The sequence below is a fragment of the Erithacus rubecula genome (assembly GCF_903797595.1).
Source record: "Erithacus rubecula genome assembly, chromosome: 1".
Classification (NCBI taxonomy): Eukaryota; Metazoa; Chordata; class Aves; order Passeriformes; family Muscicapidae; genus Erithacus; species Erithacus rubecula.
Window position 1 is genome coordinate 79,797,624 of NC_136658.1, and position 19,747 is coordinate 79,817,370.

General features: G+C 40.4%; 2 protein-coding genes across 3 annotated transcripts in view; one reads left to right on the forward strand and one right to left on the reverse strand.

The window, feature by feature from the left end:
• Window positions 1–5,804: 5,804 nt before the first annotated feature.
• The window catches only part of PPP2R3B (protein phosphatase 2 regulatory subunit B''beta), a 54,930-nt gene continuing 40,987 nt past the window's right edge, over window positions 5,805–19,747 (forward strand). The window contains exons 1-2 of one of the 2 annotated variants that reach the window (XM_079297797.1): window positions 5,805–5,868; window positions 7,284–7,640. In XM_079297797.1, the coding sequence (XP_079153923.1) occupies window positions 7,299–7,640 (342 nt within the window). In that variant the 5' untranslated portion in view covers window positions 5,805–5,868; window positions 7,284–7,298. Of the gene's footprint in view, window positions 5,869–5,895; window positions 6,095–7,283; window positions 7,641–19,747 lie in introns of those variants that run through there. The other variant, XM_079297796.1, reaches the window with a different exon arrangement.
• LOC306798017 (cohesin subunit SA-2-like) overlaps window positions 6,493–19,747 on the reverse strand; it is a 109,555-nt gene continuing 96,300 nt past the window's right edge. The window contains exon 34 of the transcript XR_013773263.1: window positions 6,493–6,503. The gene's annotated coding sequence lies outside the window, so the exon portion shown is untranslated. The remainder of the gene's footprint in view (window positions 6,504–19,747) is intronic.

Consider the following 19,747-nt stretch of genomic DNA (forward strand, 5'->3'; position numbering starts at 1 on the left):
ACCAGCCCTCACATCTGGACTGCTGTAAACATCGCTCAGTTCAAGGCCCCCGTGGAAAAAAACCAACACACCAACAGTAATTCAGTAAAATGTATAAGAACTGCTCATTGCTAGAGCCCTGCAGTGATATGCAGTAGGAATTAATCTAAAAACATGATGGCAAACAAGTGCTGAATCAATTTTCTTCTTTGGCTTGTAGTGCACCTGCTCTTACAGAATCTACATTTTATACTCTTTCTTTTTTTTTTTTTCTTGCAGAGATATAATTATTCCTACATTTAACCAACTGATCAGGTAAGGAGAGAGCCAGTGACAAGGCCTTATTCTAACTACATGGTACATATGATAAGAAGGAAACAAAATGTGTCTGCAAGTACAGAATGTTTAAATCCCTCTACTCACAATGCAAGCTGGCAGGTTACAAAAGAATTTCTAATTATATCTCTGATTTGCTCTGAAGGAGTTGTGCACCAACAAGCTATTAACCAGATCCTATATTACTGCAGCATTCTACCTCAAGGTGGTAGGAGACAGAGAAAATTCAAGCCTCGCATCTCAATATTAGTCTCTCTGGAGAGTATTGCACATGCCAAACATGCACCAAGTCAGCATTGCTGACATACTTCTGCTGCTTATGATGCTACTTCTGGAGGCCATATGACCCATAGTTCACCATCCCAGCTCTATTTTTGGTAAGCTGCTGCAAGAAAGGACAGAGTGGTATGGTTAGCTGGTATGGGTACATAGTTCAGTGGATTATCAGTTGCTACCATTTTCTTAATATTTATGTTCATTTTAAATTATGCAGCATAAGGCATGCAAAACCCTCTCCATAACCCCCCAAATTAGTACCAGCACTAGGAATCTGAGTGGCAGTATGTTAGACTTTATCCTTCACTTAGTGGAAAGCAACATTTACATACCCCTGAATCTCTTTGACTGCATACCATAAGCAGGTTTACAAGGAACATCACCTTGGCAGGACAACCTCAATGAACCCGTCTGGCCAAAATTTTCAATAACAACAATTTAAATAAAAGTGACCAGTTTGTCAGAGGCATTCAGCACACCTGCTTCCAACTAAGTCAGTACATCAGGAAATTGGGACACAATTATTTTAGTGCTTATATATATATAGCACTATAGGTTAGAACTGGACTTCAGATGTCAAAATTTCAAAGTTGTGAAATATGTCAGCAAAAGCATTATAAAAGCAAAAGCCTAATCAAAATGCAATATTGTCCTTAAGGCCTTCAAAAGAGGTACTGTAGTTCTGTTCTCTGAGTGACAGGCATCATGGTTTAATCCCAGCCATCAACAAAATACCACACAGCTACCCACTTACTCCCTCATCAGCAGGATCAGGGAAAAAATTGGAAGGGTAAAAGTCCAAAAACTCATGGATTGAGATAAGCACAGTTGAAGAGGAAAGACAGAAGCTATGCACACAAGCAGAACAAAACAATGAAGTTAATTCACTGCTTCTATGGGCAGGCAGGTGTTTACTCATCTCCAGGAGAGCAGGGCTCCATCATACAGAACAGTGACTCGGGAAGATAAGAATCATCACTCCAAACATCCCCCTCTTCCTCCTTCTTGCCCCCACTTTATACAGTGATCATGATATCATACGGTCTGGAATATCTCTTTGGTCTGCTGGGATCATCTGTCCTGGCTCACAATTCCCCATGCATCCATAATCTGTTCATCAGCATGGCAGTGGGAAAAGTAGAAAAGGCCTTGGCTCTGTGAAAGCCCTGCTCAGCAATACCAAAAACATTCCTCCATTATCAACCTATGTTAAACACAAATCTAAAACAAGCCCCATACCAGCCCCTGCGAGGAAAGTTAACCCTACCCTAGATAAAACCAGCACAAAGGCATATGAAAAGCTCAGGACAAAGACTCAAAGATCCTGCAGGGAACTATATTTTGATCTCAGGCACGTGTTCCACCTTAATCTGCCACTCTGTTTAAGGATGATGACTCTACTTTTGAGATTGGATGAGAGTACATCTGACACAGCCACATGCAAGCAAGTAAATATAATACTCCAAACACATTTATCCTACCTAACTTAAGATTTCTAAAATGTGGTTTTGTATACCTCAAATACTATTTGAGATTTTTATTAAGTAGAGGAGAGGAACATTTTTATGTCATGTTACAGCTGATCTAGGTTAAATATCTACCTCTGGCTAACATTTATCAGGCCTTGGAAATATTTTAGTACAGAGAGATTGGAAACATCTCTTTATTATCTGTATGTCTAAGTTGTACAGACCCAAGGTTACCAGGGAAGAAGCCCAGCTCTCACTGCAAAACGCTGATGAGAAATGGAAATATTCCTTATGAACACCACTGCTCTGTGTCACTGTACATAGTGACAAATAAAGGCAAAGGAAGGTTGATATTTAGCCAGAAACATAGACTGGCAGTACTGCTAACATCACTCTTGCTGAGTGAAGACTAGTGAAGCAAGGAGAGAAAGGAGCTGTAGGTAACAGAGCCAACAAGAGCTGGATGTGGCTCCTCAGTTTCTGCACTGGGGTTAGTAGCTCCACACACAGTATGGAGGGAGGTACTGTGCTGCACAGCACTAACTCCACTGCCCTGGTTGTTAGGCCCAAGCACTCCTATTAGTAGTTGGCTCAAGTTATATCAATGCACCATTCTCTTGCACTTATTAAACAAGTGCCTCACCTAAAGCATAATCTGTCTTTTACAGCAATGCTAAGTGTGACCCCATCACTAAACCTACAGGTATCAGTTGAATATTGTACACTCAGCACTTTTATATTTAATAATTATGTGTGGATTTTTTAAAGGAGCCCATCCTTAGGCCAGATGGATACATTTAAAAAAATGGTAAGACACTAGAACAGATTTTTGTTTTCCATACTTTGAAAGCAACATTAAAAAGGTTTGGTAAAGGATTTCAAGTTTCAATTCTCAGTGGAAGATCTGAACAAAGATGTTCAGTTTAGGTATTTCTCCACTTTTGGCCAAGTTTGAGCCCCTATATCTCTACAAACACATTCCTACAGTATATACACTGCTGAGTAGACCTGATTCATCCAGACACAAGTTCAAAACATCTGTCTCAACTGCCAGTACTGTACAACTTGATGAGGATGCCCAAAGTGTCTTCTGCCTAACAGAAGGCACATGGAATTGATTCCTCTCTCACACAAATGTTATCCATGACACAGCCTAATGAAGTCAGAGATAGAATTGCTTTGAATCTACACTAGCATGCATGAGAGAACACTTTGACTGTGTGCATCTCTCAGAGGTTTTTTTTCATCTCTTTTTTTCTTATTTCTCATGTTCCTCTGGGAGATCTCATTGCCAGTTTCAACAAAGGGCATCATCTCTTTGCAGATGATATCCAACTCTACAACTCTGTCAAGTCACTCTCTGATCCCCTTCTTGCCACCTGTCTTCAACATGTCAATCAACAGATGGCTACACCATCACTAAGGAACGCTTCAAAGGCATTCAAAATGTTTTAAAAGTCCTCTTTGTTCCATGTCTCTTGCTCTGTTATCAGTCTTCTTAATTCAGCCCTTCAGTTCTCCGCCAAAAATCTTGCTGCTATCCATAACACAGGGTTTTAAATTTCTTTTGCCCTACTTAAAAGCTACTTCTATAATATTTACAGATTTATCCATACTTCAACATCTGCTTCCGCTGTGTTATGTTGAATGTTTTACTTCAGTTTTAAAAATGCCATTTTGTCCACTTTGGTTTTGCAAAAACACATTTTCTAACTTCACCAACCAATGGGCAGGAAATAGAACACTACTTCAAAAAGTGGAGACTCCCTCAAGAACGTGCAAGAGCAGAATCTCCTTTTAAGACTTGTGAAAATATATTTCAGTGTCTACAGCTGGAAGCTAAGCCTTCTGATATACTTAGAAGAGTAATACTAGGGTTTGCCAGATGACTGTTATTATCAAAATATCATTCTGGTATTACCTAAAGGTAATTGGGTTGGACTGTACCAGACTCCTCCTACAGCATCTCGGCTTTTGCTCCTCCTTAGCCCTTTCTTATCTCTGTGTCCTCTCTACAAGCTTCCAAAAATGAGAAAGCAAGCCCATTCCTTCACTTTACCCTATTTTACTCTTGCCTGCATTTTCAAGCCTTCCCTTCAAACCACTGTATCATCTTTGGTATAGCCCCATTTCCACAGCATTAGTGTTCCAACAATTTGTAATAATAACCTGTCATAAATCTGGAGTGTCTCTGCTGGCAAACAAAGTGGCAGAATGTAAAATGCATAAACAAAAGTGAAGTGTAGTCACTGAGGAAAAATCAGTGCAGTGGAAGTAGGGAATCTGATATAAAAATACCAATGAGTCGCTAATGTAAAAAATACCAAAGAAAATATATGGGCCAATGGGCAACCGCCTAAACCGCAATGATAAGTGTACCCAGGGAGCCTCAAAGGAGTGCCCCTGAAGGCTGACAACCACAAAATGCCAGTGTATGTTTTCCACTACAAAAAAGGGGCTGCAAATAGATTGGCACACATTGTTCTCTTAGTAAAGGATCCTTCCTCCTTAGTACTCCTTCTATTTGTTACTGCCTGCACCTCATCTTTCATCCTATCATCTGCAATCCCTTAACACTAGTGGTAACCATAGCCACTGTGTAGAAAGAGCACTTAATGTTCTCCTTTTAACAGCATTTAGCAGACAGAAACAGCTCACTTTTAAAAAACCACAGAATGGATAAATTGCATGGAAAGGATTCCAGTGGGTCATCTGAACCTCTCTGCTTAGGCAGGGTCATCCTAGAGCACATGGCACAGGAGTGCATCCAGATGGTTCTTGTATATCTCCAATGAGGGAGACTCTACAACCAATCTGGCAACCTGTTCCATTGTGTGGGGTCACCTGCACAGTAAAGACATTCTTCTTCACATTCAGGTGGAGCATCATGTCCATCAGTTTCTGCCTTGCTTCATGTCCTAGCAGTTGGTACCACTGAAAAACATCTGGACCCATCCCCTCAGCACCCCTCTGTCACCTTTTGAATATTTATATACGTTAGTAAGGTCCTCTCCTAGTCATGTCTCCTCCATACTGAACAGGCCCAGCTCCGTCTGCCTTTCCTCTTAAGAGATGCTCCAGACACCTTATCCTCTTTGCCACCCTCTGCTGGACCCTCTCCAGGAGCTTCACATCTCTAGGGCTGGGGACCCCAGAACGGGACATTCTCGATGTGCCTCACGAGGGCTGAGCAGAGGGGCAGGTTGACCTGCCGGCCTCCTCATGCCTCCCCGGACACGCTGGCCCTGGCACAAGGACACACGGCTGGCTCAGGGACAGGATCCCCGGGTCCTTCCCCACAGAGCTGCTCCCCAGCCCGTGCTGGTGCCCAGGGTTATTTTTCCCCAGGTGCAGGACCCGGCATTTGCCTTTGCTGAATCCCAGACTCTTCTCTGATCCTCTCTTGAAGCTGTCGAGGTCCTTCTGAAGAGCTGCACAGCTCTCTGGGGTATCTGCCACTCCTCCCGGCCTTGTGTCATCAGCAAACTTGTTGAGGAGATACTCCCTCTGCCCCTCCATCACTTGGCCAGTGAGAAGCAGTGCGGAGCAGCCCGTGAGACGCCGATGCCTTGTCAGAGCTCTAAGTTGCGCACGGGCGGCGGCGGCTCGGGCAGGGCAGGGCAGGGCAGGCCGGGCGCGGCCGTCGCCATGGCGAGCGGCGGGCGCGTCCCGCGGGGCGGGAGGCCGCGCTCTCGCGAGATGGCGGCGGCCGGGCCGGGCCGGGCCGGAAGGAGGCGCGCATTTGAAGGCGGTGGCGGCGGGAAGGGGCGGCGGCGGCGGAGGAGGCGGCGGAACGGGAGCTGAGCAGGTGGGTGCGTTTGTTCTGCGGTGCGTTGTCATGTCGCTCTGGAGCTGCTGCGGGGCGAGTTGCAGCGCTCGCCCCAGGGGAGCGAGCCTGTGGCTGCAACGCCGGCTGCCCGTGCCCGGGCAGCGCCGGGCTGTCCCTTCCCCGGGACCGTTTCTTTCCAGGCGAATGGCGCTTGAGCGGGGCTGAGCGCAGCCGCCAGCGCCGGGAAGGTGTGGAGATTAAAAAAGTAGGGAAACGAGGGGACCCTCACTTTCGGAAACGGAATAACTGAACCGCGAAGTTATAGCGGTTTGGAAAGTTTGAGTGATGCAGTGTTACGAGACTTCTAGTTCTGCCGTGGGACGAGGATGAGCTTTAAGTTTTCGGAGGATGTCTGTTTGCTAGGTGTCGTTCCTTTCCAAATTGAAGTGCTTGTTTTAAGGCTTGTTCAGTCAATTATTTGTATATAGAGCCCTTTAGGTTGGAAGAGACGTCTTAAGATCACCTATCGTGTATCTTTTATCATAAGCTTTATGTGTATAGATCGAATTCTATGAAGAACTTTAAAAAAGCACTGTTAGTGCTCACTGTTAGTGAGGAAGTATAGATTTTATTTGAACTGTACCAAATCATGTACCAAGTAATTGGATGCCAAAAATCTTGATAGCAACTTTGGTGTGGTCCTCAGTGTTTCGTTCCAGTCCTCTGTCCCTTTAACACAAAAAAACCCAAACAAAAACAAAAAAAAAACCACAAACACGTGTTTGTTTCAGGTGAGCAACTGAACCTGAAATCACACTGTCACAATTCTTGAGTTACATTGCTTTAGAGGAACTGCAAAAGTGAATGTCAAATAAGAGGTTTTTGAAATATAAAATGACAGTGCTTTGGGAATCACTCACATTGGGGGGGATGCAAGATTTTGAATCCATATCACAACCTCAGAATGGAAATTGAACCTTCATTCTTAGTTCTAAATCTCTTGACTGAAAGGCTTGCATGTTAAATCCTATTTGTTCTATCACCATAAACTGCTTAGTATGTTCAATTTTAAGTATTTTCAAGTCTTATTTTTCATAATACATGTGTCTTTAACACATATTCTTAAAGGATATTAGTAATATTTATTAGCTATCTCTTTGAGAAAGCCCAACTGCAGTTTCTTGTTCTCTAGTCTCCACCATTTACACAGTATGCTTTTAAAAGAAGTTTATCCATTATTTAAAAGAAGTTTTTTGGATTGACTCTGATTTATGGCTTTCACTTATAAAATGCTGTTGAAGTCACATGCTAAAATATAATTCCAAACCTCTGTTGATATATTGAGGGAATAAATATCAACACTTTGTTAACTTATGCCTGTGAAACACTGAAAGTCGAGTGGAATATTTATGTGATTGTCAAATATTTACTTTGAGTTTGAACCAACATAACAGGGAAACTGACAGAATATGTCACCTGGAAAGACTCTGCAACCTGCAGTGGAAATGAAGGTGGATGAACTCTTTTTGTGCTGGTTGAGTCAGCCTGCAACTCAGCTAATGCTAAAGGACTGCTTGAGAAGAATCAAGAATAAGGAGAAAACAGAGTTTAATGCAGATTCAAGAAACCATAAAAATGAGAGATTCACCAGCAAAAATTCCAATTCCAAGCAGTCCATATTAGGAGATACTAGATTGCCTTTGTCTTTCAGTCCTCCTCAGCTTTCTACTACTCTTCCATTGGCAACTCCAGCTAGCTCAAGGAACTTTTCTAATGTTAGAGCAACACGTCGATCCTCAGGAACCAAAGAAGTAAGTTGGTTTCTTACTAAATTTATTTGTTTAAATAGAGCTGACTTTTATGTTTGTGGTGTTAGCAAAATTATGTAAGTAAATAGTTTTCTCAGAGGATTTGAGTGAAGCAGCAGCACTGAATGTAAAATACCAATGTTTGTGTGCCATTACTGTTAGTGGATAGTGGCCTAAGCTTCCATAAGATTATCTTGGCTCCTTGCCATCTAATTGTGGATAAATTTAAGTCCTTGTGTTTGTGTTCCTTCTATAACATACTGCCTTGACTGCAGATACTCCTTTGTCTAATGATACCAGGCACTGTTGTTAGTACAAGATTCAAATTTGGCTTCACTGAATCTACATATTAACAAAGTAATTGTTTTGGTACTGCATGGTATACTCAGCACTTCCTTCCTATTGAGCTCTTTATTTAGAGCAGACAATGCCCTCTATGCAAGGATGACAACCCTGGCCTCAACCTGAAATATTCTTTTTAAGTTTGCAGTTCAGTTCAGTCTAGTTTCTAGCCCTTTTCATAAACTGTAAAAACAAAACTAGATAGAAAATGTTGTGACAGATGGACGGAGTTAATTGTTGCTTATGTATGATCAACGACCATAGAATCTTTTTTGGCAAGGTACTGCAGCCCTGTGTTCATCTTTGTGACCCTCCTCTGGACTTGCTGCAGCAGATCCACATCCTTTTATACTGAGGACACCAGAGCTGGGCACAGCACTCCTGCTGGGGTCTCACTGGAGTAGAGGGGCAGAATCACCAGCCTTGTCCTGCTGCCCATGCTGATTCTGGTGCAGCCCAGGACACAGCTGACTTTCTGAACTGCAAGTGCACATTGCTGGGTCATGTTGAGCTTTTCATCCAACAGCATCCCCAAGTCCTCCACTTCAGAGCTCCTCTCAATCTATTTCCCACCCAGCCTGTTTTTGGCTTGGGATTTCCTTGTCCCAGATGCAGGACCTTCCACTTGACCTCGCTGAACTTCATGACATTCATAAGGACTTCAAAGAGTTATTATGCTATTTATTATGCAATAGGATTATAAATTCACATATTTTAATAATACTGGAAAATTTTAAGAGATTGTAACTCCCAATTGCTGTACATACTTTGATATCAAATTTATTACAGTGTCCAAACCTGGTATCCCAGGGAAGCCTGCTCATTTGGGTAAGGGTAGAAAGGATAAAGCTGGAATGTTTAACAGTATCAGTTATTTATTTTTTTGTTGTTGATATGCACTGGGTGTCTAGACTTACCCTTTAACTCACAGGAGTAACAACGTGACTCTTTTGCACTTAAACATTTAATCTGAATTGACCTCTTGGTTTTGTAAATGCTAATTTTCAAATCTAGTTGTCAATTTCTTAGCTCCAAAACATCACATGTCCAGTCTAGTGTTTATCTGGATTGACTTTACCATAACAGGGATTTGTATTTGTAATAACCAGCCAGACAGCAGGGCATGACTATTGATTTACTTTGTTGTTCACAGTAAAATATTTCCTATTCTAATAAAATGCAGAAAGTCAGTCAGCAGATGTTCAGTTTATTCTTGTATTAGATAAAAGCAAGCAAAGGAAGAGTTTCCATTAAAACCTAAGTTGTTTACTGTAATTTCTCTTCATGAGCCTTGGTTGATTGCTTGAAGTAAATCCCATAAAGAAGAACTAGAAGAGATAAATGAGGAGTAACATCCTTGACTTGACTGGAATTGTTTGTATAGTGCTGAGAGAGAACCTAGAGGGGTTAGGTTGTTAGTTGTTTGATTAGGTTGGGGAGGGGGAATTTCCAAACAATGAGAAATTTATTTATAACTTTATTTTTCAGGTGGACTGAATCTTCATCCAAAAGTTTCTTAATCTCTAAATGTAAATTGCATTTGCAGCTGGCATCAACTCTTAAATACCACCAAGAATTGCATGTTCTGCCATGACAGTGTATTTTCTCTTAGAAAGAACAAAGTACCCCACTTTCTTCCACAAGCTACCTCATGCTGTGTCAAAAACTAATGCATCCGTTGTGCATCTTACTGTGTTTCTCATATCAAGTCACAGTGGTTTTTCCTACCTCATATGAGTTTTAAGAAAGTTTGAGGTCCTCATCCTGTTTCTGTAAGTGGAAGAAAATATTTCAGATACTGGACCTACAGTACAAGCTAATACAGATTTAAATTCTAAATAACTGTCCTAGAAACTGGTAAAAGTTAATGTGCTTAGCTCTGTGTGCGTGAGAGTGTTATTAGGAAAAGGCTTTTACATCCAGCCATAAAGAGCTAGAGAATTATTTCTTTTTGGACTATATAGGTCAACTTAAGCATCTTATTAAACTTTTTCTTATTGTGAACTGGAAGTCTAAGGCAGCATACAAGCAGATAACTTACTTTGGCATGATACATTTTCAGTATCACTGAACTAAATCACTGCATTTGATTATGGGTAAGGTGCTGTATGCCTACCTTTCTTCTGTTTCTTAAGTGTTCCTGAAACTTTTTTGAAGGATACCAAATAATAAAGCTGATAACAGAAAACCACCATCCTTAAGTAATTACCAGGAAGTAAATATGAATGTGTAGGAAAACAGCATTTTCATGCTACAGTGTATTTTCTGTACTTGTTAGTGAAACATATTTTTCTGAACAGGAAGCATTCTTAATTAGAACCTAATTAGATATGTAGTCTTTGATACTTTAAACAGTAGCATATGAACAAAATAAGTTGGTGTGCTGATGGCAACCATTAAACAGCTTTAAAAGTACTATAGCTGTCAGCTATTGTATTCAAGGAGATCTTTTCTTTTTTCCAGAGATTAGCTTGTAATTGAAGTCTTCAAGTTATGCTTCTATCCATTCCATATTATCCATCCATTATCCATGAATTCAGAAATTGGCATCTATTTTGCTGAAACACTAATGTCTTCTCAGAAGACAATTTGCTGGCTTTCAAGATAATTGAAGCCCTCCCCTGATGAGTAAGTCAAAAGTACTTATTCCAATAATAAAAGAACCTACATGGTCTTTATGGATTTTTTTTTTTTTTTTTTCATCTGGACAGGTCACTTAAAGCCATGTTAAGAGTAAGCTGTTGACTTAATCCAAATGCACATTTTAATATTTATTCAGCTCCCTGCCATGGAAATTCATCTTTCAATGTGTTTTAGTGAAAATGAAAACAAAACTGTTTGTTTAGGGATTGTTTTGGTTTTTTCCTTTAAGCAGGTAGTAAAGGAAATGCATGCTTTGCTTACATGGTGTCATTCCCAGTGAGGTGAATATCTGACTGTACCCATTGTATAAGCATGGAAATTGCAAAGTTCTGGTCACTTTGGTTATGTAATATGAAGTGCTTGCTAGCACTTGGTATTCTGCAAGTAGACCTGTGATTTGTACATGCTATATATACTTCAAATAACAAATTTAGAGATATGAAGGAATTTCAGCATTCAGATCTCAAATATTTCCAAGTGTATCGTTGAAGAAATTCTAGAGCTGTAACTTTTCAACTTGAAGGATAGCTATTGTAGATTATTTCTAACCCTTATCACTACTGTACATAGATTTAACAGTGTTTCTGGGGCTCTAGATTATCCTAAACACATAGGGTATACACAACTGTACACTTTTCATCACATTGTCAAAAATGCCAATCCTCAAGGCCTAAAAGGTGCCACAGGCAAGATGTTTAATCCTAACCAGCTGGTGTGCAAGGCACCTGGGGAAACAGTTCACAGAATTCCCTATGGGTGTTTTGTGGGGTTGTGGTGCACAGAGAATACGATGCAATCAGAAATACTTCAAAAGTTATTTTTCATTTCTCGGTAGGGTCAGTCTTTGATATAAAGGTGCTGTTCCTGCTTGTTATCCTGTGGAAAGTAAAGCTTATTTTCTTCCTATTTCTATGACTTGTAATTTTTTTTTTTTTTAATTCTTTAATATATGGCTGCATAGCTTTTTTTACTGTGAATAACATTCTTGCCACATTTTTGTAAGCAGTTACTTGATTTAAACATAGTAGTACTGCTGGGATCCATTTTAGTTTACAGGGAGGCTAGATTGAAACCTTCTTTCAATGACTGAAGTCTGCATAACACTTGAGTTGCTTTTTGAAACAAATTAATTCTGAGGGCATTAGTTAGAGGGTATCTGGGGTGTTGCCATCACTTTGTGAGGTGTCTGTATCCGAATTGCTGCCTTGTGCTCTTTGGTAGCAGAAGCTCTGCTAGCTGCAGCGCCCGGGCTGTGTGCGCTGCCTTAGCATCGCTCTGCACGCCAGGCTGCGCTGTGTGATCTAGCACAGGCACTCCCTAAGCTGTCGTGCAAGGACAGTGTTAGTGCTGCCATGTCCTGACACTAAGTGGGGAGGGTGGTGGTGCTGGCTTTCAACTCAAGCCCGTGACTTAAAGGGAGACTGTAAATAACCTGGTATCAAACTGATGTACTTTTACAGTGATAACAGGGTTCTATGAAAGATGTCAGCCGTAGTGTGATCTCAATAAAGCTCCTTCTATGGTGCCAACAAAGGAAGGGCAGCCAAAAGTTCGTGTTAAGGTCTGGAAGAGTGCAGCTGTAGGTGTTCCTATAAAATCATTATTAGTTTTGAGTGGGGTGACATAACAGTAGTCAGCATAAACAGCACTGGTAGTATGTTGTGTTAGTCATCTTAAGCTTTGCTGGATAGCTTGGAATAGAAGAAGCATTGTCCTGGTTAGAGAATTAACTGTTCTTTTTATTCATAATTGAGAAACTGAAAGTTATTCACTGTTGTTGGGTTTTGATAGTGCTCCTTATTCAAACTGTATCTTGTTACCCTGGCATAAAAATGTTAATTTTGTAGATGGTTATAATGATTTTGTTCTCACTTTGTGCTTTATTAAAAGAAGTAGTGAGTTTTTGTCCTCTTTCAAAGTGGCAGTTGCACTTGTGTCCTACTGGAAACTCATATTTTTTATGTGCTGCATCCAGTCTTAGGAGTTTTTTGGCATTTCTAGTACTGAGAAATGGAATTCAGAATTATGTGGCTTTTTTCAAGTTTGAAGCTCACCTGAATCCTGACATAGGACAATTAAAATTAATTCAATTTTGAATTATTTCATTTATTAATCACAGTCACTCCTTTGTGAGTAACTGACACTTAAAAGCAAACCAGAAAAAATTCAAAGCTGTATAATCATAGCTTACTGGTAATTACTTCCAATTGCTTCTCTGTCCAGTCTTTCAAAACAGGTAAACTTAATTATAGCTTTACATCAGTATTTAAACAGTGCATGTTTTTTAAACGGGTGCTCAATCTGAGAGGAAATTAGGTATTGATATAGAGGGGATAGCCTTTTCTTTTTTTTCTTTTCTTTTACCCTGTCAGCAATAAATAAACTTGAGGTCAAAAGTATGTGTGGGCTTACTTCAGTACAAAATCATAAACTCAGCTCATCCAGTGAACTGGTTTGTCCACTATTGGACCTAGTCAATGGCTACACAGGATTTTTCAGCAAGCCATTGTAATGAATGTAGCAGGGCCAAGGCCTTTATTAAACAGCTCTTTATTAATGGGGGGTCACAGGGAGTAGGCCCTACGCCTGCTGCTGCTGCTGCCAGGCAACGCCGGGAGGAGGTCCTGCCGATCCCGACGAACGTAGGGATGGGAGTCTCAGCCTCACGGACACGTCCGAGATCTCAATAGTGGCTCATTGGTCTGGGGGTGTCATTCTTCTTAACTGCCCTTAAGGTTGTGGTGATTAAACAGTTACAAAGGACATATTGCAGGTGACTTGGCTTGTTAGTTGAGATGATCTGTGAACTTGGGTTCGGTGTTGGTTGACTATTTTTGTGAATCTTTTCTTCAACAACAACTTCCGGTAATGGTGGTACTGGGAAACTTCTGGAGATTTACATATAGGGTGTGGCTAACTTGATAGGCAGGCAGCAGCAGGCCGGAAATGAGGTAAGGGAAAGGGCGGAAATGGTAAGGCCGGAAATGAGGTAAGGGGAAGGGCGGAAGGAGGAAGTAACTGGGATAGGGGAAATACAATAAACCAGGGTTTGAATTACATAGGGACTACACATTTAACTGGGGAAAAGAACATAACAACTTGATCAAAGAACCAACAAACGAATGAGTGGATAGAACGATAAGGTAAGCAACAATCTTTTTAACTCTTCTAGCAATGTTGTTTTATGGTTTTCAGCTAAGACTTTTTACCACAATCCCCCCTCTTTCTCTTTGATCGGGTCTTTGACCCGCATCAAATCACAATTTTCGGTTTCTTGGGGGTATAATTTTTGTACTTCTAGAAATTGGTTTAAGATTTCTTTAGCTGAATCATGTTCTGGGCTTTGGGTTCCGATCATCAAAATTTTAGCTCTCGTTTGATCAGTCATATTCCTTATACTGGTTTGTATAGTAGTATTTATAAGCCTAATTAGGCATGGGAGTAGGCATGGTAAAAATAAAAAGCTTATGACTGCACTTGCAACTAAAAAGACTACTTTTTTCCACCATTTATTTTTTAGGGACCAGAAGTCATCCCACCAGCTAGTGTCCATTAGAGGGGTCCATTGTTGGTTTCCTACATATGCTATTTTTCGGATTTCTTTAGATATGTTTCGTATTACTTCGCTTTTATCATCAATTTCCAGGCAGCATTCGGATGTATTAAATTTTCCACAAATACCTCCTTCATCAGCCAATAAATAATCTACTGCAAGTCGAATTTGATAGACCACTGCTCGGGTCTGAGTTAACTGTTCGGTAATGTGGTCTAATGCGAGGGCTGTTCGATTAGATATTATTTCTAATACTGCTTGGAGTCTGATGATTCGGTTCAGCATATAAATGGGAGTACGGTATCCCCACGACCCATCCTGTGCCCACGTAGCTGGCCCATATACTTCCATGATGCGTTCAGGTGTCCACACTTGTCCCTTCCATTTTTGAGTACTTCTTAAATTAATCATACTCCTTTTCTTTCGGTTAGCCCTTTTCAAATTATCGTACAAGGGAATTCCTAATTTAGACCCCGAATTTTTGGGAAGTAGGAAGAATGAAGGTTTTATAATCCCAATTGTACAGCTCCCGGCCCAATCTCCTGGAAGATTGGTATATGCAGTGTCTCCGCATATCCAGAATAGATACTCGGGTGCTGTCCAAAAGGTTTGGTTGGTTTCGGTGGGACATGACCAATACTTGGATAATTCCTCCAATCCCCAAAAGGGATTTATTTTCTTTCCAGCACATTCATGTAAATCATATCCTTCGTGATAAACACATCCTTTTTCCTTTTGGTGTATTGTCCAATATTTGTTTGGCTCCTTAGGTATCCACCTTATAATTGACTTTTTTTATAGTTAGGTACCTTTTGCAGGGCATAGTTCCTACAAATGTTCTATATGGGTTTCCAACTCTTTTAATACATTCTTCTCCAATAGGTTTCTATTTTAAATTCCATTGTTCTTTCTTTCGTTTTTGCTTAGGTAATTGAGATGTTTGGTTAGTTTGCTTCCATTTTAGAATTTCCAATGGGCTTAAACTGATCCCTTCCCATGGCCAAATCTCAGACATTTGTGTATTACCGCATACCCAGCAATTGGTTATATTTAATTCTTTACTAATTCTTTCAACTAAATCTATGAATAAATTTTTCCCTAAAGGTATTTCCAATTCGTTTTCCTTTTTGGTATTTATTACTAATTGTTTTTCTTTGATCAAATCTATTAATTCTCCTTGATTATTCTCATGTTCAAAGCAAAACCAGGCTTCCCCTATAGGACATTCTCCGAGCAACCGCTGCCGAAAAGTGGCAGTATTCTTAGCAATCCAATACGTTTTTCCACTTTCTTGACAAGTGGAGATCTGGGAATGATTGAAACAGCTGGGATTCACGTTGGTGTGAATTCTTATTAGGGACTCTTGGGTCTCCCCATCATATATCCGATGGTAACACTTGCTGCATTTAACCTCTTCGCTGCTTATCAGGTTATTTGTTAGCAAGGCCAGCAACACTCCTCTCAAGAGTCCGGTATGAACTGCTTTCAGTCTCACCCGGGCTTGCCTCTTGGAGGTGGGGGTCCCCTTAGGTAAGATTTTACTTTCCCAGAGTTCTCTCATCCCCTTTTTATACTAATTTAGGTGTTTTTAGAAAGTGTTCTGTAGGGGAATTGGTCTTTATGGTTTGGCAAACTTCTAATTTGACGATTTCGACAGAGGATTGAATGATACTTACAATCGGAGAAGGATGTATGATACAACAATTTTGTAACAACAAGAACTTTAGTGAACTACTGGGAACTCGAAAGACTACTGCAAGTATGCAACAACAATGTTATAACAACAACTAGAGTCAACATAAACTGCGTTACAGTAACACTTTGTTTTCAAATTGGAACTGTTTAAGTCTTTTCAGCTGTCTTTTTCTTTTCGCTTAAACTTAAGTTGGAGGTCTGTAGCTCCTTTTGTAATGGTCCATTCAGGTGCCTTTGGCTGAAATACTGTGGAGTCCGATTCACTAGGGGGAGGTGGAATTGGTCCTTTAACTTGTGATATGTGAGTCCAACCTTTTTCTTTTGTTCCTACAGCAGTGTGTGTAGTTAGGAGGACTAGGAAGGGGCCCTCATACCTAGGAGATAGAGATGTGCGACCCAAGGACTCAACAAGAACCCAGTCCCCAGGGTTGATCCGATGAGCATTTGAATCTAAGGGAGAGGTTTGGGGCAGGTATCCTTTTTTCTTTAGTTGCTCTATTGTTCTTCCAATGATTCTTAAATACTCTTGGGTGGCAGCTTCTCCTTCTAGATAGTTTGCAGAGCTAAAAGGGGTAATTAAAAAGGGAAGCCCAAACATCATTTCATAGGGTGAAACTCCTATGTCTGCACGCGGTCTGGTCCTAATGCGTAATAGGGCAAGAGGTAGGCATTTGAGCCAATTCATTTGGGTCTCTTCAATTAATTTTGTTAATACATTTTTCAAGGTTTTGTTCATTCTTTCTACTCGGCCGGAACTTTGGGGATGCCATGGAGTATGCAACCTCCATTTCATTCCCAGTGCTTCAATGACTCGATGTAATATATGTGACGTAAAATGTGGGCCTCTATCAGAATCGATGTGATTAATTAATCCATATCTAGGAATAATTTGTTCAAGGATTATTTTTATGACCACTTCTGAGGTTTCTTTAATAGTGGGGAAGGCCTCCACCCAATGGGTAAGATGGTCCACAATAACTAATAAATGTTTATATTTTTGAACTGGGGGCATTTCGGTGAAGTCAATTTGAACACTTTGAAATGGTCTTAATGCTAATTCCCTTCCCCCATATTCAATTTTTCGCATAACTTTTTGATTAGCTTTTTGGCAGATTAAACACCCTTTAGTTATTGATTTAGCCAGATTATATATCCCAATACAAAAATTTTCTCTGAGGAAGTGGTCACATAATCCTTGAACACCCCAGTGGGTCAGTTCATGGATTTCTGCCAATACCTTTCTGGCTAGACTTTTGTTTAAAAATTTGCGCCCATCTTTCATTACCCACTCTCCTTGATTTCCTTGATGTATTTCTAACTTTTTTATTATCTTTAACTCTTCTTCACTAAAAATGGGCTTTGTAATTTCTGATTTCTCTGGTATCTCATTTAATTTAAAGACTTCTATAGGCCCTTCGGAACTTAATGAGACTTCTTTGGCTATTTTGTCAGCATACCGATTTCCTCTTTCTTCTAAGGTATTTCCCTTTTGGTGCCCTCTTATGTGCACAACTGCAATTTCTGTTGGTTTGAGCAAGGATTCTAATACGGATTTTATTAAGGTTTTATGTACCAAATCTTTCCCCTTTGAGTTTAAATACCCGCGTTCTGCCCAGATTTTTCCAAATGTGTGGACTATTCCAAATGCATATTTTGAATCAGTGTAAATGGTTCCTGGTTTTCCTTCTAATGAGTCTAGACCTCTTTTTAACGCATAGATCTCACAACATTGTGCAGACCAATTGGATGGTAGCTTCCCCTTTTCTATCACTTCTAGCTCTTTTCCTTCTGCTCTTTTTACTACTGCATACCCAGATACCCTTTTTCCATCTACTACTCTAGATGAACCATCGGTAAACAATACTTCTCCATATGGCAACGGTGTACTTTGTAGATCTTCCCTTACTTTGGTTTGGAAATTTATAAGCTCCAGGCAATTGTGCTCTAGCTCTGGCAAGGGTTCCCCTGAGAGAAATTGAGCCGGATTAATACTTTTAGAGGTGGCCAATTCTAAATTACTTGCATTCATTAATATAATTTCATATTTTAGTATTCTGGCTTCTGTTAGCCATTGCTGGGCCCCTTGGCTGAGGATAGTCTTAATATCATGTGGAGTATATACTTTAAGTTTTCCCTGAAATGTCAGTTTTTGTGCGTCCTCTATCAAAATTACTGCAGCCGCAATTGCTTGGAGACATAGTGGCCATCCTTTTGCTACTGGATCTAATAATTTAGAGAGGTAAGCTATTGGCTTTCGACAACCCCCCCATTCCTGAGTTAGTACACCGTAAGCTACTCCCCTTTCAGTGTTCGTGAATAGTTCAAACTCCTTTGTGAGATCTGGTAAACTTAGGACTGGGGCCGAAGATAATTTCTCTTTTAATTCTTCTAATTGTTTTTCGTCTTGTGCAGTCCAATTTATGGGTTCAGGGTTTACTAATTTTTCATAAAGAAATTTTACACTTTGAGTATATTTGTCTAACCATAATTTACAGTATCCAAACAAGCCTAAAAGTTTTCGAATGTCATGTTTAGTTTTTGGGGTCGAAATGGCTAGTATGCCCGAAATTCTTTCGGGGCTTAACTTTTTGTATCCATTTCCAATTATATGACCAAGGTATGTCACTTCTGGTTCAACGAACTGCAATTTGTTCCGGGATACTTTTAGACCCTTTTCTCCCAGAAAGTTAAGGAGTTTTATACTAGTTGTTCTAACTAGCTGTTGTTCTTTTCCAGATATTAACAAATCATCTACATATTGGAGGATTCGTGTCTCATTTTCAGGGGTGAACTGGTCTAATAGTTCTTCTAGAGCCTGTCCGAAAAGATTGGGGGACTCAGTAAATCCTTGAGGTAGACGGGTCCACCTTAATTGTTGTTTTCTCTTCCCTCCTGGGTACTCCCACTCGAATGCAAACCAGTCACGGCATTCTTCTGCTAGCGGACACGCCCAAAAGGCATCTTTCAAATCTATGGTGGTGAACCATGCATGTTCCCTGGGAATTTTACTTAACAGAGTGTAAGGGTTAGACACCACAGGATGTCTAGCGATGATTTTTTTATTAATTTCTCTCAAATCCTGGACTAATCTATATTTTCCCTCTGCCTTTTTGACTGCTAAAATTGGGGTGTTATGGGGGGACATGCATGGTTCTAACACACCTTCCGCCAGAAGGTGGTCTATAATTTGGGCTAGTCCTTCTCTACCCTTTTCTGATATTGGGTACTGTTTTACCTTGACTGGGGTAGTTCCTTCTTGCATTTGCACTTTTATTGGCGTGATGTCTAAAAAGCCAGTTTTCCCTTCTTCTGCCCATACTTGGGGATTGATTTCACTTATATCTTTTTCGGTCAATTTCATAATACGCACAACCATCCTCCCATTTTCTGGAATAACTGCTATTCCTAACTTAACTTGTAAATCTCTCCCTAACAAATTCTTTTCTAAATGTGGTAAATAAATCATCTCTGCCACACACTGTTTAAAGTTTCCTTTTAACTCTACTCCTTCAATTATTGGTGCTTTGAAGGGTGTCCCTTCAGCTCCTATTACTTCGCACGTTCGATTACTAATATGGACTCCTACTGGAAGATCTTTCAAACTGGACCGATCAGCTCCCGTGTCAACTAAGAACTCAAAACTTAAATTCTGGGGACCAACATTGAGGTTTATCAAGGGCTCATCTAGATGTTTCATTGGGTCCCCTAAAGGGAAGAGCCCCTGACACCCCTAATCTTCCCCTCTCAGAATCTTTTCTAAATTTTCCTGTTCTTTTTCAATTGCTTCATCGATGGCAATCTTTTTACAGTACCTTTTGAGATGACCCACTTCACCACAGTAATAACATCTGCCCTGAAATTTTCCGACCTTCTGCCA